The 25,303-nt window shown below is 33.0% G+C and overlaps 5 protein-coding genes and 1 long non-coding RNA gene across 11 annotated transcripts; 4 read left to right on the top strand and 2 right to left on the bottom strand.

Moving 5' to 3' along the window:
- Nucleotides 1-3,111: 3,111 nt before the first annotated feature.
- Nucleotides 3,112-4,938, top strand: LOC142537868 (uncharacterized). The gene is made up of 5 exons (XM_075643351.1): nucleotides 3,112-3,687; nucleotides 3,786-3,887; nucleotides 4,406-4,474; nucleotides 4,670-4,735; nucleotides 4,843-4,938. The coding sequence occupies exons 1-5, from the start codon at nucleotides 3,148-3,150 to the stop codon at nucleotides 4,936-4,938; spliced, it is 873 nt and encodes a 290-aa protein (XP_075499466.1). The 5' UTR covers nucleotides 3,112-3,147.
- Nucleotides 4,939-6,904: 1,966 nt separating this feature from the next.
- On the top strand, nucleotides 6,905-8,266 carry LOC142538077 (uncharacterized). Its single transcript, XR_012818639.1, has 3 exons — nucleotides 6,905-7,338; nucleotides 7,465-7,809; nucleotides 8,182-8,266. It is a non-coding gene; the product is annotated as an uncharacterized LOC142538077 (long non-coding RNA).
- A 1,789-nt stretch (nucleotides 8,267-10,055) lies between these two features.
- LOC142536967 (uncharacterized) lies at nucleotides 10,056-14,709 on the top strand. Of its 4 annotated transcripts, none has more exons than XR_012818484.1 (3): nucleotides 10,056-11,382; nucleotides 11,885-12,024; nucleotides 13,407-14,709. XR_012818484.1 is itself a non-coding variant. In XM_075642471.1 (2 exons), the coding sequence occupies exons 1-2, from the start codon at nucleotides 10,217-10,219 to the stop codon at nucleotides 11,898-11,900; spliced, it is 1,182 nt and encodes a 393-aa protein (XP_075498586.1). In that variant the 5' UTR covers nucleotides 10,056-10,216; the 3' UTR covers nucleotides 11,901-12,165. The 4 variants fall into 4 exon arrangements, 1 of the variants encoding a protein (XP_075498586.1); XR_012818483.1 differs by having other exon boundaries at nucleotides 11,885-12,050; XR_012818485.1 differs by having other exon boundaries at nucleotides 11,885-12,050; nucleotides 13,715-14,706.
- On the bottom strand, nucleotides 14,009-14,506 carry LOC142537867 (uncharacterized protein At1g66480-like). The gene has a single exon (XM_075643350.1). It carries the CDS (start codon nucleotides 14,504-14,506, stop codon nucleotides 14,009-14,011), a length of 498 nt encoding a protein of 165 aa, XP_075499465.1.
- A 1,232-nt stretch (nucleotides 14,710-15,941) lies between the features above and the next one.
- Nucleotides 15,942-20,734, top strand: LOC142536966 (pyridoxal kinase-like). Of its 3 annotated transcripts, none has more exons than XM_075642469.1 (14): nucleotides 15,942-16,102; nucleotides 16,187-16,244; nucleotides 16,372-16,480; nucleotides 16,728-16,821; nucleotides 16,961-17,065; nucleotides 17,387-17,470; nucleotides 18,077-18,150; nucleotides 18,796-18,860; nucleotides 19,154-19,217; nucleotides 19,493-19,558; nucleotides 19,796-19,852; nucleotides 20,076-20,120; nucleotides 20,202-20,255; nucleotides 20,506-20,734. In XM_075642469.1, exons 2-14 carry the CDS (start codon nucleotides 16,198-16,200, stop codon nucleotides 20,644-20,646), a joined length of 1,005 nt encoding a protein of 334 aa, XP_075498584.1. In that variant the 5' UTR covers nucleotides 15,942-16,102; nucleotides 16,187-16,197; the 3' UTR covers nucleotides 20,647-20,734. The 3 variants fall into 3 exon arrangements, with proteins under 3 accessions (XP_075498584.1, XP_075498583.1, XP_075498585.1); XM_075642468.1 differs by having other exon boundaries at nucleotides 16,187-16,289; XM_075642470.1 differs by having other exon boundaries at nucleotides 15,951-16,102; nucleotides 16,335-16,480.
- A 3,010-nt stretch (nucleotides 20,735-23,744) lies between these two features.
- Nucleotides 23,745-24,904, bottom strand: LOC142538076 (heavy metal-associated isoprenylated plant protein 21-like). Its single transcript, XM_075643520.1, has 3 exons — nucleotides 24,668-24,904; nucleotides 24,461-24,536; nucleotides 23,745-24,241 (listed from the first exon to the last, which is right to left on the bottom strand). The coding sequence occupies exons 1-3, from the start codon at nucleotides 24,737-24,739 to the stop codon at nucleotides 23,940-23,942; spliced, it is 450 nt and encodes a 149-aa protein (XP_075499635.1). The 5' UTR covers nucleotides 24,740-24,904; the 3' UTR covers nucleotides 23,745-23,939.
- Between the last annotated feature and the right edge of the window lie 399 nt (nucleotides 24,905-25,303).

The raw sequence follows: 25,303 nt of genomic DNA, 5'->3' as shown, positions 1-25,303 counted from the left end.
AAATTAATGAGAAATAATTTTTAAAATTCAGTAATGTCGTCTAAATCCACATTCACAAACAATTTTGTGACATGACACGTGTTTGACACATTTGAATTATAACAATAATTATTTCATCAATATTTTTATCCAAATGAGTTGTGATTTTATTTACAAAATCTCTTCATAATATACACAACAACCTATTATTCTGAAAGAAAAATGAAACATATGATCCTAAATAAATTATGCATAAATCAGAAAAGTTATTTAATTCACATTTATTATGTATTTCAAAACAATGTCAATTAATTTTATAACGTGTCTTCTAATAAGATGCTTACTTTCTTCAGAATTGGTTTAATCATTTCCATTACGGATAATTTTATACTATCATGTATCCGTAAAATTTGTAATACAGAAGAAAATTATCGCATTAGTAATACGTAATAATTAAAATTTGTACAAATAGATGAATAATATTTTTTACTCTCGATCATGAAAGACAGATTTCAAACTTAATGTCTCGTTGTTTCCATATATAGGTAGTTCATACCAACGAACAAATCTAAATTTAAACGAACGTTACATCTTGGAAGCATTCAACTCATATATGATGCTGAAAAGAGAAGTCATTTCAGAATTCAATTTTGGAGTAGATAAATTTAATAAGATAAATAGAGTAAAATTGACTTCTAATATAATATGCAATATTGCATTATTTATAATTTAAAATTCAAATAAGACATATCAAGGGACAAAAATTATACATTGTATGCTTTTGACAAAATTATACCATATATTAACTCTTTCAAATCATGGAAATATCGAATTGGATGCATTGAGTGTCAAACATTTCTGATTATTGAGGGTAATATACATGTTTATTTTGAGTAATTTAATGTACATTTGAAACACTTTTGAATATATCTCTTTTAATTTTTTTGTGCTCTCTTATTTGAATTTTTAAGAAGACAATTGAAGATATACAATATACATATAGTTTTGGAAGAAAACTACAACGCATTAATTCTTTCAAATTAAGTTAATTTCGAAATAATATATATTTGGGATAAAAAATTTATGATTATTAAATAGTAAATTAATGTTCATTGGAAAACCTTGTTGTAATGATAACTTTTACATTCGACCAATTTTATTTTTAGAAAAATTAAATAAACTAATAAAATATTGTATTTGTTAGCAAGTAATTTGGGCATGAAATTACTTAAAATATAAAAATTTATTTTTGAATAATTTATGTCATGAGTGATACTGAATATTGCAATCATTTATATTTTAAATTTATTTATACAGTTTATAATTAAATTGATTGATATAATCAATGCAAATTTTTTAATATGGTTTATGTTTTTAATAGAGTTTAGTTTTAATTTGAGTAAAAAAAATAAAAAACATATAATACATAAATTAAATTTGAATTAATATAAAAATTAATTGAATTCAAAATTGAATTAAATGAATTGATGTAATCAATAATTGAAGTGATCATTTATTGCATTACACATGTGTCAATATTCATGAAAATCTTTCTTTTTTTAGAAATGACATTTTGGCGGGAAATTACTATTTTTGACAAAAACTCTGTTTATATATATATATATATATATATATATATATATATATATATATATTAAATAAGTAAGGTATAAATTTAAGATTTGATATATTATTTCACTCATTACGATAAAACTATAATATAAATTAATGGATTTGAAATCCATTTTCCCAAATACACCTTTATTTCTTATATGTCTGTTGTACGTTTAGTTTGAATTTTATATGGCTGTCTTATTTTTTTTGTTTTTATTATTGATATTGTTATTTTAAAATTTGCTATATGATTTTGTTTCATGATTTAACCAAATTGGTTAAATAAAATTTGGTTATAATTAGCGGCACATTATTGTCTTAAACCGCCGTTTTTTTAAGTCTTATATATTCAACTCATCCCTGTTCAATTTGAATAATTTTCCACGTATAGATTGAATTAAATATATACTTTCCAATCCTCACAATATATATATATATATATATATATATATATATATAATTATTTTTATTAAGGTTTCTATTTTGTAAGATTGACTTGAGTTACCTATAATAATATTGTGAATCGTGCTTTGTAGTTGGTGAGTCATGAATCATTTTGAAATGTGATTGTTCAGTTTACGGATCGATCAATAATTATAAATTAGCTAAATAGTGTCACTTCAACACACATTTTCTAAGTTTAAATAAAGAAAAATGATCAAAACGGTCCTATAAATAAAAGAGTAGGTCTTTGATGAAATGGTATCACGAATTTTATCTGTGAAACGGGTCAACCCTACTGATATTCACAATAAAAAGTAATACTTTTTCATGGATAATTCAAATAAGAGATCTGTCTCACAAAATACGACCTGTGAAATCGTCTCACACAATTGCCTAAATAAAATTATGTTTTTTTACTGGAGTGGACGCTGAAAAATACTGATGTGATGTGAAAAATGATGAGTCTGTGAAAAAATAATCAAAAATCAAAACTCAATCTAACTTAATATTTACAAGACTACCATACAAGATAGATAAACTTGACCATTTTGGTTATCATCCCTTTAAAAAGTTTTAAATTATTTTCCAAAAGTCGATTAGTTTAGGTAGGATTAAAAATAAGAATATCATACTCTCACGAGGTATCCGAATTGGTGGAATAGCTGAGCGTGATACCGAACATTCATGATTTCGATTTTCTTTACCAACATTTTTTATTTCAATATATTAAGTACATAGAGGTTATGTAATATAGTTTACCTGTATGACGTAGTTTGCATTAAGTCGCACCAAACAAAAGATAAGTTATTCACAAAATAAATTTATCATAGATAATAAAAAAATTAAAGTTACAAATTTCATAATAAATGTGGTACAAAAGATTGCAAATTTCCAATAAAAGCCACACATCATGTGCGATTTCCATAAATACTAAGTTAAATAATAGTTCACATAAATTCCTCGTTCCATCTGCATGAAATAACATGATCAACAATAAATACCACTCGAGTATTAATATAGGGTTGAAACCACCTTGTCTTCTCTCCACATTACTGAAACCTTCCCAACTTCAACTCTGCTTAATTAATCCCTTCTCACAATTCTCATTCAATGGACAACGAGTCAACCTTGGCTACAATCCAAGCTACTGCATTTCATGAGCACTTTTTTCCTGGTCAATCGTTACCGGAGATTTTCCTACAAGATGAGCACCGGAAGAGCTTTTCTCACAGGCCCCAAAGCCCAGAAAAGGCATCCGGGCTTGAGATGAATTTCAGGATGAGCAACTGTTCTTCAGTGTCCGGTCCAACTAGCGGATTGGGGTTTCAAGTCCCTGCTTGCAATTTATATGAGGAGGGCCATTCTGTTATATGTTCTAAGCCCGAGTTTTGTAATTTTGTTCATAATGGAGCATTCCTTAACTTTGAGTTGAATAAAAACATGAAGCCAACAAATAATTTACATTCAAGAATGACGAGCGAAGAAGATTGGATGGATTTTCTCAAGTGCTTCGCTGCCGATAATATCATGTCGGAAACATCCAGCTGCCACCATGCTGCCGTGAGATTGAATGATCGGGAAAATGAAATTAACAAAGAGATTCAAGAGCCAGGAAGGCGAGACACATGCAAAAATAAACGTCTAGCCATGGTAAATCGAACACATTCTTGCAGGGAAAAAACTTGTATTTCAAATAAATTTTTTGAATAATTTTGATCATGTATTTATTGATTGATTTGTTATTATAGGGAGATGGTGTGCAAGAACTCAAGAAATCATGTGTTGTTTCTTCAACAAAGCCAAAATCGGAGTTGACAGCTAAAAAGGATCCGCTGAGTATTGCAGCCAAGGTTCAATTCTTAAAAACAATTAAGGGAAAATTTTTAATGGCGTTTTTAGTACTTTTTCTCCAGACAATGTAATAGTAAATTGTATATATATATCTACTAGATATCCACCAACTGTATTTATTTTTGTTTGTAAAATTCCATATGTAATTTTGTCTCAAAACTGTTTCAAATTCCGTGTCAAATTTCTTTTCAAATATCATATTTTATTAAAGTGAAACGAATGAATAATTCCGTAACAAATCCGTCTCTGATTTACATAATTCTATCTTAAAAAAATCGTCTCTGAAGCTCTGTTTTCTTGTAGTGTGTTTTATCTTCTAAAATTCAACTCCATCTAATCCTTGTATACAACGCTAAAACTTTATGTATGAGCTATCGTGTTATGATCTCTACGTACATTTTTAATTACCTAAAACACTTAATATTTCAATAATAATAGCACGAGCCGAATATTCATATCCGTTGGCATGTTCTGAAAGGAATATTTTGTACTCTAAATTAAAGAGTTTATTTTGTAGAATCGAAGAGAACGGATCAGCGAGCGGCTTAAGGTACTGCAGGAACTCGTTCCCAACGGAGGATCGAAGGTAATATTATAAAGCTGATTTACTTAATTGTTTTATGGTGTAATCTTGTTTATCAGCATCATCATTGATGAAAAATATTAAGTGACTGGCAATATTACCTTTTCTATTATACACACAATCCTATTATATGTCAATCCCGGCGACCAACATAGTCCTAATAATACTTTTGATTGACTTTAATTTATATGTGTGCAGGTTGATTTGGTTACCATGCTAGAAAAGGCAATAAGCTACGTGAAGTTCCTACAGTTGCAAGTGAAGGTGTGGATAACGCAATTAAATATAGTACATCATTTTTTTCCTAATAGCATGAAAAATGAAATGAAATTTCTCTCTCTCTTCTCTATATATATATATATAACATGCAGGTTTTGGCAACTGATGAATTTTGGCCTTCACAAGGCGGAAAAGCTACACAGATTTCTCAGGTAAAAGAAGCCATGGATGCCATTCTTGGATCTTGAAGAAAGAGATTAATGTATGATCAGTACGAATAATAACACAACTTTTATATTCTCCAGATCAGTCAATATTTGCTAGTTCAATCCGTGTTACTTCTCATGTTTAATGTCTGACAATGAACAATAAAAATAAATAAAAAGTGAAGTTATTAAGGCATATGTATCATTCATCTGTCTCTCTCTCTGTGTCCATGCTTTGCAGTTTGCAATAATTAATCTTGTGTTGATGTTTATGTGCATGATTTTAGGTTTACGCTTTGCAGCATCACAGATGCAGATACTATATATACCAGGAAATATATCTTAATTAAAAATCATGTATATAATATATGTAGCCACAGGAGTTCACACATTTTAATTAGCAACACATGGCTTATCTCATGCTGAATCCATTCATCTTATGGATGCATTTGCATGATTCTCGTCAAAGTATTTGATTTCATAATTTATTACAAATTGACGATGACTTATGAATGGATGAATTTGAGATTAGAGATCTCAAATCTATAATAACAAATTCATATGATTTGTATGAGCAAATCCACTTAACAGTGGAATTCAAATCTCAAAAAAGTTAATTTTTTTATTCTTTTGGCTGATTTTAAATTCTCTCCAATATGAAATAATTTTAAGTTCGTCTTTCAAATATCTCATAAAATCAAATATAAATCCTCAATCCAAATTCAACCTCTATGAATTTGAAATCTATTATAAATGTTAATCATGAATAATGTTTGGTGTAAATTTATTGTATGTTTATAATATAGGAGTGTCCATTGACTTCATTTCAATAACCAGAAGCGTATGTGTCTGATCTAGAACAGCGTGAAAACATTTGAAAATTTTCATCGGGAATTGTATATCACCAATCATTGAATGCTTGTCATGTCGTGTGCATGCCAAATAATGGATGTAATTATTTAACTATATTTCTCGCCACTATTTGTGATAAAATTAATCACCCACGTTGAGATCGAGGGCTTGATCTAATGATTTCATCGAAATTCTTCGTTGTATGGAAGTTCGAATCTCCGCCACCCGTTACATTAGGATATAAAAAAAAATAAAAAAATTAATCACCCACGTTATTCCCCGTCTTCTTTAGGTTTACTAGTACTTCCGTCAGACTTTTTTTTTTTAATATATTGTATTTCCTTTTTCAGATGTTTTAGGAAAGATAGCAACTCGAGACTCTTGGCGTGATCCTGGAGTCGCTCCTTTTTAAATTATTTTTTTATATTTAAAAATTGGGTGGCTGACTTCCACGTATTACAGCAAGGGCCAGTGGTTAGTTAAACTCCTTGTGAGAAGCAGCGGGTCGTCTTAGTTGCAACAATGAGTTGTGCGCACAATGTTGTTTAATGTAATAAAATAAAAGCCCCTTTAATTAATTGTAGTGTTTCTCCATGCTCGCGTTCGCACTTGCAACGAGCTACGTACGTGTGTGTGGATTATATATGTGTTTAATTTTTTGAAGCAAAACTTGGAGGAGGAATCAATCAATCGATCAATAAATAAAATGGACCGACTGATTTAAGTTCATTTGGAACTTGAAGAGTCGGTATTCCACGTTGGGAAAAATAAAAAATTTCCCATTAAATTGGCTTGCAAAGAATTCCTAAACAAGTGAATGTTTCATCTTGTGTCGTAGATTTTTTGGCTTGGTTTTCAGATAATTGATTGGGTTGCAAAATGGCCGCGGGTGCTTTCGTTTTCTTTTCCTTTCTTATTTGGGCAATTCACATTGGCTTATGATGTCTGATCTGTTCAAGAAATGGGTTCTGTTTTCTTTTCTTGATTCGAAGATATTCTCTTCTCTTTATTGATGGTGATTCTGAATGCTTTATAAATATCTTCGATTGAGGATAAAGCAGTTTGAAAAGGGTTCTTTCTTCGACAATTACCAGCCACCCTGACCAAAGGGAGATCGCTATAATATAATAAATTTTAAAAACATACCTACATATAATCCATGCATATATATCTTTCGAAAAAAGATGCACGGTAACCCCCAAAGTACATTATATTAATTAACCCTTCTAATACTCTACAGTGGCTCGGTTCAAAGTCTTCTGACTAAGTCTCCGACTGATCTATATATCCGAGTATATCCGAGTATAGAGAAACAACTCATGGAAAAGGCATGCATGAATCATGATCCCTGAACTAATGTAGCTCAGATTCTGTTGATCGATACTCATGCAAGATCTGAGATGAAACTGGGATACGCTTGAAAATATTAAGGTGAGGAATCATTTGGAAAAAGCAAAACAAGTACTTGTTGACAAGGAGCAAAGTTACGGAACTGGCAGAAAAAGGGCGATTGTACGACGAGCTCCTGCTGATTAATTGATATATAGATGGTCTTGTTGGTGAAGTTCCATCAAAATGATAAAAACTTGAGTTCAATGTTTTCGAACGTTAAAGCTCCTAATCACGGCGAAAAAATAAAATAAAAGACTTGGGAACGATCAAGGAAAATTTTGATCAGCGGGATCTAGCCCGCCTTATTAGTTGGGATGAAATTAGTACGGTATAAGTGCCAGTTCAAGCCTCTAGAATGGGCTAGTGAGGTAAACTGGTAATTAAGTCCGTGTACCCATAATTCATGAATGTCGGCAATTCCATCTTTTCTAGCAATACATTTGGTGTAGGCAATTAATGTTATGATGTGGATTCGTGGACCCTTTACACCCAAAAAGCCTATATAATTAATTTGGGAAATTACATACACTCGTGTCAATGTTGAGATGTACTGCAATTATTTTGTATCTGACATGGTACAAGTAGCAAGCAGAGTAGGTAGCAAATTTTGGCAGGACGATGGACAGTATATAATCTTTCGTTTCTTGAATTTCCTACGCCTTTCTTTATGTGTTAATAGATTGAAATTTGAAATTATCTAAACTCCAAAAACTAGTTTAAAGGAAGAGCATTATCCAAGACCGTATATACAATTCTTAGGTATTTTATCCAACCGATATAAGACAACTAACACACACCCCTCACGCCCATGAATGAACATCTAGAGCGTGAAGTTTACAAATGATCCAATTATGGGCAGAACGGATAATCCAACTATGGTCAATCCAACACATAACGGTGGAACATGAGCTCTGATACCATGTTAAGATTGAAACTTGAACCTAACTCAACTCTAAAAGCTAGCTCAAAGAGGGAGAATTGTCCAAGACCATACATACAACTTTCAGATATTTTATCCAAACGATGTGGGATAACTAACAGTATGAGTCGCCAATAAATTTTTTTGGACTTGATATCGGAAGAGCAAAAAGTCCACAGTTAACAGAGATATTTAGACTGCAAATTCAATTATTTAAATTTTGTAGCAGCATAATTTCTCATATTTAATTTTTTTTTCTTGTTAAAAAAAGAAGAAGAGAATTTTGGCGTCGCAGACTCAATTTAAATAACTAAAACTAATTTATCAAGCATTTTTACCATTTATCTAAACTTTACAGAAAGTGATTCGTTGACAGAAAATAGAAACATAATTAATGGATCATATGACCATATAAATTATAATATGTAATTCCATATATAATTTGAATAATTGTAAGTAAACTTTTTACATTAGAGCTTGAAGGACTGCACACGCTAACACAAGAATCATCCTTGCTTCAATCGAATATTTTTGCGCAGCGTTTACTGAATATAATGGATCAAGTGGATACAAACTTCCAGGAGGACCTGTCAAATAATTAAAGCTGGGCGGAGGTGGTGGGGTTAACGCGGTTGTGTATACGTACCTTGGCGGCGGTGGAGGAGGTGGCGGCTGGTTGCATGGATTCCCACAAGGGCATTCTCCACACTTGACACTTGGATCAAGAATTTCATCCATATTTGCAGAAACTGTGTCGCTTGTGGTGATCACACTATACAGTTGGAAAATGAGAACAATGATCAGTAATGTTTGAGTCCATTGATAGGATTGCATTGAATTTTTGAACAATGTAAAGAAATTGTTAGAGGGAGAGGATGGGGAGGAGAGGTGTTCAAGTAGAATGCAAATGAATGGTTTTGGGCTTTTTTTTTTTGTTTGTGGGTGTTATGTCGATTGCAGTTCGGATATCATATTCTAATAAATGATGCTTTAATTTTGTATTTTCAATAATTCATAAATAATATAAATATTTTGAAAATGCATACATTTAGAATTTAAACAAACAAATGAAACTAAATATTTGAAATATCTTTTGAGACATGAAATTTGAAGCCTACCACGTACTCATGATATAAGCTAAATCTTATCGATTATAGTTAATTAAAGAGGGTTGATGGCTTACAGGCCATCTCACACCAAAATCCCAGATTTTGGATGAAATTCTGAATTTGAGACCCAATTTTAACAAGTCTCTTGCTAACAAAAGTTTAAAGGAAAGTGTAACTCTCACTAATTAGCTCTGGGTCGAGGGCTGTTGGTTTGACTCATCGTGTGGCTTTAATCCGGATGGAGATATCAACGGAGGCCAATCTTCAATGGTTAAATGAGAAATGTACATGTGGTGGTCAAGTATGAGACATATTTCAACTTTATCTGATTCTTACACGCACCATCAACATACACATATATTTGAAAAAAAGAAGAAGATGTGGTGACGAGACACATTCTTCACATATAGTTTTTCTTAAATGAAATTACTTTCACTAGTATATGTAAAAAGATAGTAGTATATTTACAACTAAACTGAACCTTCCTCACGAGACAAATATCATAACAAATATTTCAACCGAATATCTTACTACAGATCTTCTACAACAGTAATGGTATTAATGAAACAACGAGACCTTAAGATCTTGATCTTCTGGGTTATTACTTTCACTTTCGGCTTCTCATTTTCGAAATATAGCTATGTTTTTCACTTTTCAAACGTCGTTAACCGTGATCACAAGAGTGCTACACATCTCAACTTGTTTAGGACCGAATTACAAGTGCTCGTGCGTATACGGTATATCTCGTTTTTACGGTCTTAAGCAAATGTTGAGTGAGATTTTTTTTTAATATTAAATTTTGGGAATTAGGAAAGCTCTCGAAGAAGAAGCAACTAGAAATTAACTAGTTATTTCGATGATCGTGCATCAATATTTTTTTTAAAAAAAAAAATCTAAAAATTATGGAGGACTGGAACACGCAAGTTTAAAGAAGTGAGTTTAGGTTTCTTGTCCGAACGCACGCCTTCCTCCTATCTCCGTCGCCCAAAAGATATTACATTTCTCCACCGCCGCCTGTCCACCTCTTATCCGACAAAAACAACATAGCATGAAGCGCAAGAAGTGGTCTGAGCTGGAAGAACAAACTCTACTGTCAAAATATTCCGAGCTCCTCAACTATGGCACGCTATCCAAGCTCAAGACCCGGGAGAAAAAATTCAAGCCAATTTCCGACCACGTTAACTCTCTGCACCATCTTCAGGATCCAATCACCTTCCCTTTCAAGTGGTCTTGGCGTGATGTATCAATCAAGGTGCAAAACATGCGGCACCAGTATCTGGGAGTGAAGCAGAAGATCAGAATCAATTCTAGCAACGAGTTCAATTGGGGTGATGGGGAAATTCATTGGGAAAATTTTTTAAAGTACAAGGAAGTGTTTGGAGACATTGAATTATCACCTGATATTGGTGTGAAAGATTTTGCTAACGGGGGACCGGTGAAGAAATTTGGTCAAGAGGGTGTTTCTGATATTCTGGGATATGGTATTGAGAGTGAAGAGATTGACGATGAAGATGAACTGGATGAGGAAGAGGAGGAAGAAGAAAGGGTTGATTTAGGTGCTAGTGATGAGGGTGAGGAGATGGGGAAAGGAATAGGGAATCAAGATTTGGTTAAAGGTTTTAAAAGGAAAAATTTAAAGATTGTGTGTACTAAAGTTCTGGAGTTAAGGAATATGATTTGTAACAGGGAAGAAAAGAGGAGGGATAGAGAGTGGGGTAGAGAGGAAATGTTTATGGAGAAAGAGACTTTAATGAAAGAGAGTCATATGAAGAGGGAGAAGAGGTTTAAGGGGAGGGAGGAGCAAAGTTACAGAAATGATATGGAGTTTGAAGAAACTTCCATATCATTGGCCAAGAGGGATTTCGAAAATAGGAGCTTTTTGGAGAGGGAATTTGATGAGGAGAAGAGGCGGAGGATGAAATGGGAGGAGAAATGGGAGGAAGAAGAGATGAAATGGAGGGAGAGAATGATTAAAATGCAAATGGCACATGAGAAACAGATTTTGCAAGTACATGCTGATTTTTGCCAGAATCAAATGCAGATTCTTGGTGTAATGGCTAGGCTTGTATGTCAATTCTTTGGGTCGACAAGTGATGGTTTGGGAGGTGGATTGGGGAGTATACCTCTACCTCCACAGGTTTTGCAGAATTTACAGCATCCTGGTGGGTTGGGTGATGGTGGGAAGCCAGATTCAACCTCGCCCTCCCAGTTTTTGTAAACTCTAACCCTTTGTACACACATGATTCTTGTAGTTGAGACGTATGATTAAATGATAAGCACTGCAATATAAATGCTATATTGCTTTTGTATTGAAACTGTTGTATATCTCGGTTCTAGTAAATGAAAATTCTTTGGTTAAACTCCTGCGTGCGGATGTAAATACTATTTTGAAATGATAGTAGCGTGCCCCCATCTGTCTTAGTTTCTGTCGTAATGCTGTGCTATTGTTGATATGTGCTGGAAAGCAAACTATGTGTGGAACAATCAGATATAATCATATAGTTTATTTGGAGTTATAAATCATTAAGCAGCTGGCTCTTTGGATATTTCAGCAAGTAATGTTGCATCTCATTGTCATGTCTCTGTATATCCCCCTTTGTGCATGCATTTGAGCAGAAAGAATGCAGATGCATAAGTATTATACTTCAAATTCCTAGTGATATATCTAGTTGATCTTAAATGCAAAGGATGAGTTTGCTTTCTTGGCTTTGTGTAGAAAAGGTGTAATATAACAATATCAACGATTTCAAAGCAAATCAGGTAATCTAGGTGGCAGCAGATCCCTTTTGCTAGAGGTTGAAGATGTGACACCGGTGTGAGGTGCAGCAACTGATGCATCGGTGGCTGAGTGCGGCGGTGAGCCTAACCTCAAAATTTTTGCGGTAATACTAAATTTTTTGTATGGTTTGTGTCACTTTGTGCTATGGTCTCTTTAAGTATATGCTACATTATCTTGCCATTGTTAATGTGAAATGGGCTACATCAAATGTATCGAGGAGCGAAACCGAAAAAACCGAACACTGAATCGAACCGAAAACCGAATTTTATAATTCGGATATAAATGTTAAAACTAAAATTTATTTGGTTTGGTTTCGGATTATATATGTCAAAACCGAACCGACCGGAAAAACCGAAATTTCATTAAATTAATGATTTTATTTTTATTATATATTTTTTGAGATGATATCAGCGAATGATTTATTTTGAATAATATTTAGTAAAAAATATTTAGACTTTATATTTAAATGTTTTACTAAAAAATCATGTAAAAAGATAACATATTATATTTTACAATATATTTATCTTATTAATTTAAATAATTGTATCAAAACCGAAATAACCGAACCATTTCGGTAGAAAACCGAACGAATCGAAGAAAAATGGTTCGGATATCCGATTATCTATTTGTAATATCGAAAATCGAAAAAATCGAAAACCAAACCGAACCGATCGATGAACACACCTATCCATAACCATTCTATAATCATGTTCTGTCGACTCTTGAGGCAGTTCATCACTTCCTGACGCATTAGAACTTAGAAGTGAAGCCTGACTGTATTCTTCTACCAACTATTTCTAGAGGTTGAATTTAAACATTGAATCTCCAAATTCTTGTGGGAGAGAAAATTATCAATCGACATGGTACCAATCAACGCTCATGCCCATATGTAAAATTTCTCATTTTGGGAGAGAAAATTATCAATCGACGTGGTACCAATCAACGCTCATGCCCATGTGTAAAATTTCTCATTTTTTAGCTGAATCTCAACTTAATATTTTTTAGTCCCGTCTGGTCTATAGTTGGTAAGCTCAATTATTTGTTCAAATAAGTATGGCAATCCTTCGAAATCAGATTGAATCGATCAATGAGTGACATATGTTTATACCACTAGCAAAATATCTAGGAGTAGATGACACACACATATACTTGTAATAATATGAAGCGTGGACCACAAGAAAATTTCCCCCATTGAAGACGCATATAAGCATGGTGAAAAAACCAAATCCCATTGCTTAGAAAGGCAGACTCCTAGTTTCTTATAGGGATTCGTTCTTGATCTTTTGGGGTAAAAGGAGAAAGAAGGCAGAAAGCGCCAGCTTGTGGGTGAAATGAAAATGCAACAAAGGGGAAAGAGGCAACAGAATCCCATTTTCTTATTAACATATCGTGGCACATTTCTGTTATTGTTATATAAAAGTAACTTGTCTCACGATTATTACTGATCCATGCTATGTAGGATTTTTCGGGGGCAATCCTCACCCATAATCCATTTGTGTCAGGAAGCGTACGAGTATTGAGCATTATTTGAAAGACTCCAGATAGAATTTCACGGCCTGTGAAAGATGACTACTAGAAATGATATAATATAACACCTTTTGAATAAGACAAAATTTAAGTAGAAATTTATACACAAGCTTTAGTGTGTGTATATATATATATATATATTGTATTTAAAAAGTGCAAAATAGGCCTGCAGGATCACCCGGATTGGATCAATTCTTGAAATATGACCAGTTTTGTGTTCTATGCTCTCGCAACTTGCAGGAATGAAAATGACTTGTTCGAAAGTCCAATCTAGTGCAGACATCATCGGCAGCACAAAATGTCAACGAAGTCTCGATCAAAAGAGTTCATCAAAATTTACAGCAAGTCTGATTTCTTGGCTTATGATTCTTGCAGTTCTGTGCACCTTTGTCCGTATATACCAAACAGAGAAATAACTGAAAAAAACTGAAACTCAACACAGATTCTTGTGGCTAACAGAAATAACTGCACTGAAATATCAACCATTGGGCGAACCCGTTTTTGAACTTGAAAACCTGAATAACCTGAATTACACTATCGGGCCTCCTCTTCTCTGCATCTTTTCAAACAAAGTTCAAGAACTCTGTCAGCCACCTCCTCTTCATTCCTACTCTCTTCCATCAACTTTTCAATCTCAGCCCTCGGCAACCTCATCTTAACCCGAACTGACCCAGAATGCAAACGCGAAATATAGGAGTTGGATCTTTCTCTCAACATCATACGCTTCAGCCGCTCTTCTGCACCACCCATATGCACTACAGATCTCGACCTTCGAGTTATGCCCATCGTTTCAAGAGGAAACTCGGGCATTTCCACAAGAAAATAAATCTTTTTGGGCTTAAGCTCCTCTTCCGGTTGTAACTTAGGAGCCCGGATTCCATACCTTTTTACGGACTCTGATTCAAGCAATACGTAACTCGAAGAATAATCCTTGAGCACATCCATGGCAGTTGCAGGCGTGTTTATCTTGAAAATTTCGCCGTCAATTTTCATTATCTTTGCCTTTTTCCTTCCTCCTATGTTGTTCCCCATGGCCTAACTACTACTGTCCCAAAAAGATTTCAAGGGGCCACTATTCTGAAGAAAATTTCAAGAAACAGAGTCCATCCCCTGTTTTATAGCATAGATTACATACTATATGTATTTGTGATCAACTTGATTTTTTTTCCGTGAGGGAGTTGATTTGTGAATAAGTGGCATTTGATTAAAATATATCTTCCATTGAGATTAGATAATACGGTTAAAATAAAAAGGGAAGATTAATGGCAGTGAGGAGAAATCCCTTTTGAAGAAAGGAGTGGATGATGTTTGCGTGCGCTGTGGCTATCGTCAATCAAACGAATTTATCAAATAATGATTAAACTGAATTCACATTATAATTTAACTAATCAAACCAAATTTACATAAAAATCAACTAATCAGAAAATAATCATCAAGCTTAAATATGTCAGAAAAAAAGATTTTCCACTAAAAATTTATTATTTATTTGATGTATTCGATTTTACAAACATGAAGAAAATTGAGTCAAATTAATGGGTTATATTTGATACCCGAAAAATCAAATAAAAGCCAATTTCTTTTAAATTTTTAATAAAATAAAATAAAATAATAAAAATCAATTTTGATTTCATGATTTAATATGATTGAATTGAGTTATTACATTTTAGTTTCTACTTTGCTTGCAGTGAGAACAAAAGGTCAACGACAGGTGTGACTTTTTTTTTTTTTTGCTTTCTGATGGCGACCCGAGAATTGAAGAAAGTTAGTTTTTAATGATATGAGATTTTTTAAATATTATTACGTTGTCGATATTTTAAAAATGACAAAAATTTGTGTGAGACGTTTTCAGGGATTATATTTTACAGATTATATTTTGTGAAACAGATCTCTTATTTGGGTCATCCATAGAAAAATATTACTTCTTATGCTAAAATTATTATTTTTTATTGTGAATATCGGTAGGGTTGACCCATCTCACAGATAAAGATTCGTGAGACCGTCTCACAAAAAACATATTCTTTAAAAATATCTATGAACTAATTGGAACATTTATGCAAATGTTCTTTTTTGTGTGATTTAAGTTTAGAATTTGAAAGCTTACTCAAGTTTTATTTTATTTTTGAGTAGGTCTCTTGTGATACGGTCTCATGAATCTTTGTCTATGAGACGGTTCAACTCTACCGATATTCACAATAAAAAATAATACTTTTAACATAAAAAGTAATATTTTTTTATGGATGACCCAAATAAAATATATGTCTCACAAAATACGACCTATGAAACCGTCTCACACAAGTTTTTGCTTTTATTTTTTATAAATTTAGTGAACTTTCTTTATTGGAATATCATGAAATATTTCAGATTAATATATTATATAAATCAAAATATCATGTTAATTTACTTTTGTCATTACAATCCGTTAATGGTATTGATAAAAAAAAAAAAGTATTTAAAAACAAAAGGAAATTTATGTAAAACAAGACTGAAATGATTTGCGTTTGACCTTATTGATGGTGATGGTTATCTGAATTCGGCGTTCAATTCCCGTATTGACATCCCCAGTCCTGCATTTGGGGGTCCGGAATGAGCCGGCAATCCGAGGGTTACAGAAATTTCTTCCTCTTTTGGGTAATACTCGTAGTATTGTTCGACCAGGAGATATGCTTGCCGACTAGTTTTTGTACGCATCTAATGAATGTTATTATTTTGCAGTTTATTGCTTTATGCTAAAGATTCCACTCATTGCTAGATTTCCACCCAGACCAATTCGGTATCTTTATGTTTCAGTTGAAGTTTTTCTGTTTATCACACGGCGGTAGTGCTTTTGCTCATGTATGTTCGTTAAATACTTTTTCTTTAGGTGATTGTGATTAAGGTCTTTTGAATGATGATATTAGGTCGGGAGGGAGCATAAAGAAGTGCGGGATGGCATCTCCACCCATTCTCGCTTTAGTCTTGCCGTCTGACACTGGTCGGGTTCTCTCTATCCAGTCTCACACTGTTCAGGTTTTTATTTTCCTTAAGTCTAATTTTGTATCTGTTTGGCCCTCGTTATTTTTTAATGACGTTTTACTGCATTGCTGGGGACTATTGTTTTACAGTTGAGATTTGATTTTTGGCTACTGTAAAAGTTTTTACTCTGCATCTTTTGGGAATGATTTGCTATCATTTTTATTCATATGCTACCAGAATTGATGTTTGAAGATTTTGAGCTCCCGTACAGTAGCGCTTATTGTATTATTCTATAAAGTAGGGGTATGTGGGGAACAAATCAGCAGTCTTTCCTCTGCAGTTACTCGGCTATGATGTTGATCCAATCAATTCTGTACAATTCTCAAACCATACAGGCATGATGCTTATACCTCCTCATTAATAGTCTGAGACCTGAAACATGGTGCATCGGCATTTGTGAAGATGTGCATGTTTGTGCTTGTCAATCACACAAATTCGTTCACGTTGTTGTTAAGTGAACTTGAGTTTTTGCAGGTTATCCTACTTTTAAGGGTCAGGTTTTGAATGGAGATCAACTCTGGGATTTAATAGAGGGCCTGGAAGCTAATAAATTATTGTATTATACACATCTACTGACAGGTTTCTTATTAACAACTGTTATTTTGTCCATAGAGAATTAGCTCATTTATTCTTATGTAACTTTGGCTTTTAAACTGTGGAGCGTTCATCATTTAAGTTTACGCAAGATATAATTGACAGGAAATGGAATCTTTATAGTATAAACCTTTTTCATTATATCATGTTTATAGTTATCGCAGATGCTTGTTTCCATTTCAATATGAATCTTTAATTTGTTTCTGATAAATTTTCAGTTCTTTCTGTATCTAACTTGTTTTAGTGTTTCATTTTTTTTTCTACTCTGCAATAATGTTCACGTCAACGATTATTTGCATACTGTAGGTTACATAGGTTCAGTCTCCTTCTTAAACACAGTGCTAAAAGTTGTCGAGAAGCTTAGGTCTATCAACCCTGGACTTGTATTTGGTAAGTGAAAGTTACGTGCTGTTAACTTTTGTCATTTATGCTGAGTACGGAAAACTTTATTGAGTCCTTGTTCCACTGCAATGGTTGTCTGCTATAATTATTAAAAGCCCACAAGGCATGCATCCGGGCTCAAGGGGCAGCGATGCCTTTGCCTTTGACCTTAAAGTCATGTCCTGTACACACCTTTGATGCACAACCTTGGGCTTGAAGCATGCAACTTGGGGCATCTTAAATTCTCAAGGCGCGTTTTAAGCATGCCTTACATGAGATGATTGTATATTTTAAATGAGATCCATCTTAATTCGTATTTTCTTGAGCTCTGAAGAATATTTGTTGTGTCGCCATTCAATCCCTTTCAAATTATATTAGATATTCTCAAATGATTGTATATTCCAAAACTATAGTATCGACTGCTTTCTTCAGAATCATGGATGAATCTTTGTGCTTTTCATTATAATTTTTACCACGGTATTGGACTGGTGTCTGTATGGGGACTCTGTTGTACATTTGTGGTCACGATCATGACTCATTAGTTTCAACTCTAGATGTGAATTAGGTTTAGAAATAAAATCGGATATATTTTAATGAACAGACCTTTGTTGTCAGTTTGTGATCCAGTGATGGGTGATGAAGGAAAGCTTTATGTCCCTCAAGAATTGGTATCTGTATATCGAGAGAAGGTATTTTTGTGGTATAATTTGGAAGTAGATTTTTTTATTTTTAATTTGCATAAGAATTATGAATTCCATCCAGGCATCAACCTGGTCATATGACCATTATAAAATCTGTCAGTCATCTTTTAGGTCAATTCGTCGAATTCCTAGATTTCAGATTCTGTAATTTAGTGTGGATTGATGATAAACTTAAAAAAAATATAAAATGAAATTTTTAGGTAAATGACCATCCATGACTTTTGAGTAATTAATTATGTTTTGTTTGAGAAATATTTGAACTATTTCAAATGGAACATTTGAAGTCTCTTTTTGGACAATATTAATATCAATCCATGTAAGGAAATTGAACAGGCCAGGTTCTGATGCCTGATATTGATCTGACTGGGTGCTTTGAAAAGTTGTTATGGCTTCAACTTAAAACATTTATATTATAGACCATTTTCGTCATAAAATGAACTTTACCTTAGAGATTATGCATGTTATTCCTTATATCTGACATGGGTGATGCTCAATACTGTAAGTGGGAAATTTAGCAGGAGAAAAAGGATTTTGATTCCTGTCAAATAAGTCATTTATTACTTATATTGCTATATCTATTGTTCACTGACATGACATAGTAATGGTAACTTATTTAGTTCCCTTTTTGGTTAGGTTGTCCCAGTTGCTTCAATGTTGAGTCCTAATCAATTTGAGGCTGAACTCTTAACAGGTTTGAGGTACTAATCAGTTGAGTTTTTTTAGTAGAGTGTCTGCTAGTCTTTGGATTTCATCTGACTTACCATATCGCGAATTTGATTTAACGGGATGAAATTTTGTTACTAAAGAATATGCGAAATGGAGTTTCTCAACTGCACCCTTATTTGTGATAGAAGAACTACTTATTCTAAGCACGTGTAAATGGCTGAACATCAGGACAGGGTTGATGAACTGTACTAGTTTTTGTTTTCCCCTCTCTGTCTGGTCATTGAATTGTTCTCTATTTTGCCACTTCATTTGTTATACTTATCAGGATTGTATCCGAACAAGATGGCAGAGAAGCTTGCAACATCCTTCATACTGCTGGGCCATCAAAGGTTTAATGTGTTTCTTAACTCCGAGAGAATTTAGTTTATTGGGTTTTAAAGCATCGTTTCCAGATAAAGGGTCTATCCTTCTCTTGATATTTACTTCCTTTATATCCATGAGAACTTCAGAGTGCAACAGACCGAACTTAATGGCAACATTAGTATTAAAACGGAGCATCAAGTCATTGCTTGGTTAATGGCAACATTTATCAGACAAGTTGAAATTCATGTGGCTTGATTTAATAATATTGATTATGATATCGGAACGTAACGTTGTATTTTAGGTTGTCATAACAAGCATCAATATAGACGGGAATCTTCTTCTGATTGGTAGTCATCAGAAAGAAAAGGTAAGGAAATGTACAACTCTTGCCAAGCGTTTTTTTTTCTCTTGTGCATGCAAGACACATTTGCTGGAATAACTTATTTCCCTCAATGCCCCAACTGCTGTTCTGTGCCCTTTGGACTTTATGGAATGTTTATTTTGTAATTCTTACTCCATTCCGTTCAACTTGTGGTATGGTAATTCATTGTTTGGTTTTATGTGTGCAAATCTTTTTTATTCAATTAAGCTTTGATGATGACAGGGTCAACCTCCTGCACAGTTTAGGATTTTGATTCCCAAGATTCCTGTTTATTTCACGGTATGCAGTTGAAACTTTCTACTTTTCCTCAACGAACCTTTTTTATCTTCTCTAAATTTCAATTTTTTTGTGAAAATATTGTCATTATTGATTTTTCTAGATATTTTCTTGTTATGCTATATGGGGTTTATGATTCCTCATTCCTCATTTCAGGGCTCAACGTGAGTACTCTCTTCTCTGTTTCGCTTACTAACTATTTTATTTATTCATATGTTGCTTGCAGGGAACTGGAGATCTAATGACTGCCCTGTTACTTGGATGGAGCAATGTAATGCTAGACGAGACTTAACTTGGGTCTTTTTACGCATTGTCATAGGCAGAATTGATTTTTTTTCTCCTTTTTATGCAGAAATATCCTGACAATCTTGACAAAGCAGCAGAGCTCTCTGTATCAAGCTTGCAGGTATGTTTATTGTGTAGGCATCATGCTATCGTTATGCAACTGGGACCGTGATTCATAATACTGGACATTATTCTGAATGGAAATTTTAGATATATGGTGTTAAAAAGCTCAATAACAGTAGTGAACCACCAATAATTGTAATAGGGATCTCTTTCTTTAGCTAGTATCTTGATCAGAAAGAAAAATAATAATAAAGAAAGAGAAGCATCGCCTGAGGTGGACTCGTCTAAGACCTTTTTCTGTGGCACAGGCGCTTCTGGCTAGGACACTAAATGACTATAAAAGGGCTGGACATGATTGCGAGACTAGTAGTTTGGAGATTCGTCTGATTCAGAGTCAAGATGACATTCGCAACCCGAAAATCAATTACACAGCTGAGACATACAAGTGATATTAGTATTGCATTGGTATGTGCTCATTATTGATTCTGACCAATAATTCCAATATTTTTTCAATCCAGAAGGGAAGAATAATTTATATCTCAATTTTTATGGTGGTTTATTTTTGCATACTTTGGAACGTGCGAGCAATAGTATTCCAAATTTCGCCTTCCAAGCACTCCAATTCATCAAACCTCTGAAAATGAAGCTCTCCAACTTTTCACATCTTTTGTACTATCATTAATTTTTTATCAAACTTCTGACAATTAGAATCAATCCACTGTATTAGAAGCTTTAAAATACATGATGTTGCTAAATAAGAGTATATTCTAATCATTGGGTAGCATTTTTACAAGAAAATGTCCTCTCGTCCTTCATAAAACATTTAGCACATTGAGTTATCACTTTGTTATGCTAAAACGAGGAATGATTTGCGACTGATTTACCCTTCTTTTTTTGCCATGCTTCCAATGGCTGAGAACGCGTTCAATTACTGCCACCACTGCCCCACTGTCTTTTGCAGTGGAATATCGCTCGACAGCCCACTGCCAAGGCTACTCTTCCAGCAGCATAACCAAAATCCTCGGAACATAGATTTTTTTCTAACTAAATAATCCACACAATTGAGATTTTAACTAAAATCGATCTTTGTAATTTCCATTTGGAATAAAGTTCATAATTGTTTTAAAATTTATGTATGTAATTTGTAAGATCATAATATAACATAATACGTTGTTAATAAAGTTTCATGTTAAATTTAATATTATAATAATAAAATTAATAATAATAAAGTGAATGCATCTTTCTGAAAAATATTACGGAGTATCGGAGTGGTCAAATGGAGAAAGGTGCTAGAGTTGAATCGTTTGGCCAAGCTAAGTAGCGTTGATTCCTGGCAACATTTTCATGTGACAATGTCGAATTATGGCGTCCCACTTGGTTCTTTAACAATTACATCACACCGCAACCTTTCAGCTGTGGAATTATAATTTTTCTACAAATTTAATGTGATGGGTCACCCTTAGCAATTGGAGATTTGGTATATTTAAATAATTAAATTTATATCAAAAAATTGTTTTTCAAATAAAAAAATTAAGATTCCTTGAATTTTTCCAATCTATCAAAGAATTTTTTTAAATTAAAAAATCACCATTCTTTAATCACGAAGCACTAACTCGTGATAAAAAAAAATATATAATCATATCTACATATAACATATATATAGTGATTGTTACTAACTACACTTTATTATCCTTTTGAAAAATAAATAAATTCGCAAGACAATAAATTTTTGGCAAAAACTTGTGTGAGACGGTTTCACGGGTCGTATTTTGTGAGACGAATATTTTATTTGGGTCATCTATGAAAAAATATTATTTTTTATGCTAAAATTATTATATTTTATTGTGAATATCGGTTATTTGGGTCATCTATGAAAAAATATTAATTTTTATGCTAAGAGTATTACTTTTTATTGTGAATATCAGTAAGATTGACTCGTCTCATAGATAAAAATTTGTGATACCGTCTCACAAGAAACATACTCTAAATTTTTTTGGGGGGTAAGGACAAGACAATTATATTTTATTCGGTATTTAACTTCCTAAAGGTTTTTTTCAAATTTAAAAAACTACACCTTTTTCTTTAAATATTTACAAATCTCTCCATATAAGCCGATTTAAATTCATAATTTAAAAGGTTGGTTGATGCATCGGCGGCTTTTGGTCTATAAAACGAAACTTTTGTTGAATTCAAGGTTCTAAGACTCAAATTTAACAATTTCTTGCTACAAATAAAAATAATAATATAGTAGATCTCTTGTGAGACGATCTCACGAATATCTATCTATGAGACGTGTCAACCTTATTGATATTCACAATAAAAACTAATACGCTTAGCATAAAAAATAATAATTTTTCATGGATGACCCAAATAAAGATCCGTCTCAAAAAATACGGCCCGTGAAACCGTCTCACACAAGTTTGTACAATAATAATAATAACACTTCCACCAACATTCTCTCATTTTCCGAACCAAAATATTTCACACATCGTACATAGTAATCAAAGCCAAAATTTCAGGAAAATAGGAAGTTTTCCTCGAAAGGTACTCTTTGTACAAAAGCATAATAGAGGGGTATCTTATGGCTTACGTAAAAAAAAAAAAAAAAAAAAAAATTACAAGTTGTCGCATCTCCATTATATTCGTGTCTTCTCCAAATATTTTTCAAGAAATTACATGTTATATTTACTTGAATCTTCAGTCTACCAAAAATATTTTCTAGTTCTTAGCCCTTCAATAATCATGTTACACTTGTATAATTGTATGAGTGGTCATTATTGTGACCAAGAAAATTTTTATTGTTATATCATAGAATTCACTCTTATTTCTTAACTTAAAACCAAAAGGAAGATAGTAGTATGACAGTAAATTTAGCATCTTGAATTAATGAAAAACATATTAAATTATGATTATTATTTGGGTAAATCTAATGCAAATCCACTTTAATCCCATCCAAATGGGGCTAAGCACAAGAATCTTATTCTATTTCCACCAACTAATAAAGCCATGGCTTCATTTTGAATCTCCATTTCCCACATTTTTTTTCCTGATTTGACCAATACCCTCTCTTCACCTATGCTTTTCATTTTCAAGAAAGAATTAATGACTTCGAACTTCTAAAGATATTCACGATTAATCAGGAGATTTGATTAATTGTAATCTAACTTATAATATGTAGAGGCGTAATCTAACACATCGAGGTGTCTGTTGATTTAATTTAAACTTCACGTTCTAGCTCTATCTCTAACTCTAGCTCGAGCAAGAGGCTACAAACCTCGAACTCGACTTGAGATCAGTAGAAGGCAAAAACATCGACAAGCTAGTACTCACGCACCAATATCATATAGCTCCCAAGCAACTCAGCTCATTTGTGTTATATCACTACAAGAAAAATGATTTTCCGCAGTAACAAATCTCAACATAGAAATGGATTTGTATTGTTTTTTTTTCCACCGGAGTGTTAACTAACATGCATGTCGTCTGAAAGTCTAACGTGAAGTGTTTGGAAATTGAAATTTAATCCAAATTTTATTGTTTTAATACACAATTGAAATAACGAGATTATATATGAATATTAGTAACTACAAAGATAGTGTTCATATTTATTCATGCCTCATCTTATATCCTCATATCATTCAAAACTTTAAAAAGTGGTCTTTTGCTCCTCAAAAGAAGGGTAAAAAAACAGGTTTCAAACGAGCTCCTTCGCAAGAAAGAGTGCACTTGTCAGGCTCTGATGTAATCACATAATAGAGCAAGCATTTGGGTTATCGTCACTGAAGAGATACGTGATTTTTTCTTCCTCGTGAGTTGCATTGGGGACCGGTGCCGATGCCTGCACCAAGTTTCTTACGAAACCAGCCGGGGCTCTTTTGTCATATGCGTGAGATATATAAGGATATTGAACAAGATTGTACGGAATATAAGGCCAGAATTCTGCCATTTTTCCTGTGTTTTTTATTCTTTTCAACACTTTATTTGGATCGATGAAGCCGCTAACTGTTACTCGGTTCTGTGTTCGATTCACTTCCACAGTTTTCACCCCTGAAATAAATACATATGCACCGAAATGTACTTCAGACAAAATCTAACCAACATTTACTTTCACCTGTAACTGTTTTGGAATTTTCATATTAACTCGAGAAACTAAAAGGGTTTCAAGTTAAACCAGTAACGATCAAACTGTTTGCTTAGAAATTCTATTATTTTTTTAAAAAAGGTACATGATTTATGGACTAAATTAAGAGGCAACATAAGAATGACCTCTCATGTTTTTGACAGCGTTCTTGACTCTTCTTTCACATCCATCGCAGTCCATTTTAACTTTAATCTCAACTGTCTGCCAAAAAACAAAGATATACAAAACGGAAAACAAAAGGATTTGATTCCATGAAAATAAACTTAATCATACGTACGTACATAATTTAGCATTAATAAGATTCAATAGTACTACTAATCATGAGGGTTTACCTGCATTGCTTTCCTTTTGCCTCTGGTGCTGGTGACTGTGCAAAAGTTAGAAAGATAGTCCAGAGCACCCATTTCTGTTTTTCTTTTTGTTTATTTTACGCAGAAATAAATGAAGGGTTTCTTCAAATTTATACACCAGTAGTGGCTTTGGTGGACTTGGAGGGGGGCAACAAAAGCCTATGTAATATGCCTACTAATTTCGAGTGTACGTAGTTTTACTTTATTTTGATCAATAACCAATTCAATAATCTTTTATGAATTTTCGAAACAACTGGCCGGACGGTTGTTGCGACGTTTTCTTGTAAAAAATTTAATGGTTATCCATATATTATTTTCATGCAATGCATTTATTTAGGAGTCAAAATTATTCTTGATTAATAAGAAAAATAAGTATATATTTGGAGGTACGTGTTTAAAATGTTTTTTTTACCTAGCTATATTCAAGAAATTTTGATTGTTTAATTTATTTTACTAGGATGTCATGAGATTAGCAACACGTGACAGAATAATTTAAAGTGATTTATACGATTGACTCAAAAAAAAAAAAAGATTTGTTATAAACCTCAAGAAAAGAATCATATTATTTACATATGTTAAAATTGCAATTTTTTTTTTTTGCATTCCAAGATAGAATGA

This window comes from Primulina tabacum, chromosome 2 (assembly GCF_025594145.1).
Source record: "Primulina tabacum isolate GXHZ01 chromosome 2, ASM2559414v2, whole genome shotgun sequence".
Classification (NCBI taxonomy): Eukaryota; Viridiplantae; Streptophyta; class Magnoliopsida; order Lamiales; family Gesneriaceae; genus Primulina; species Primulina tabacum.
This window is presented reverse-complemented; position numbering and strand designations above follow the sequence as displayed.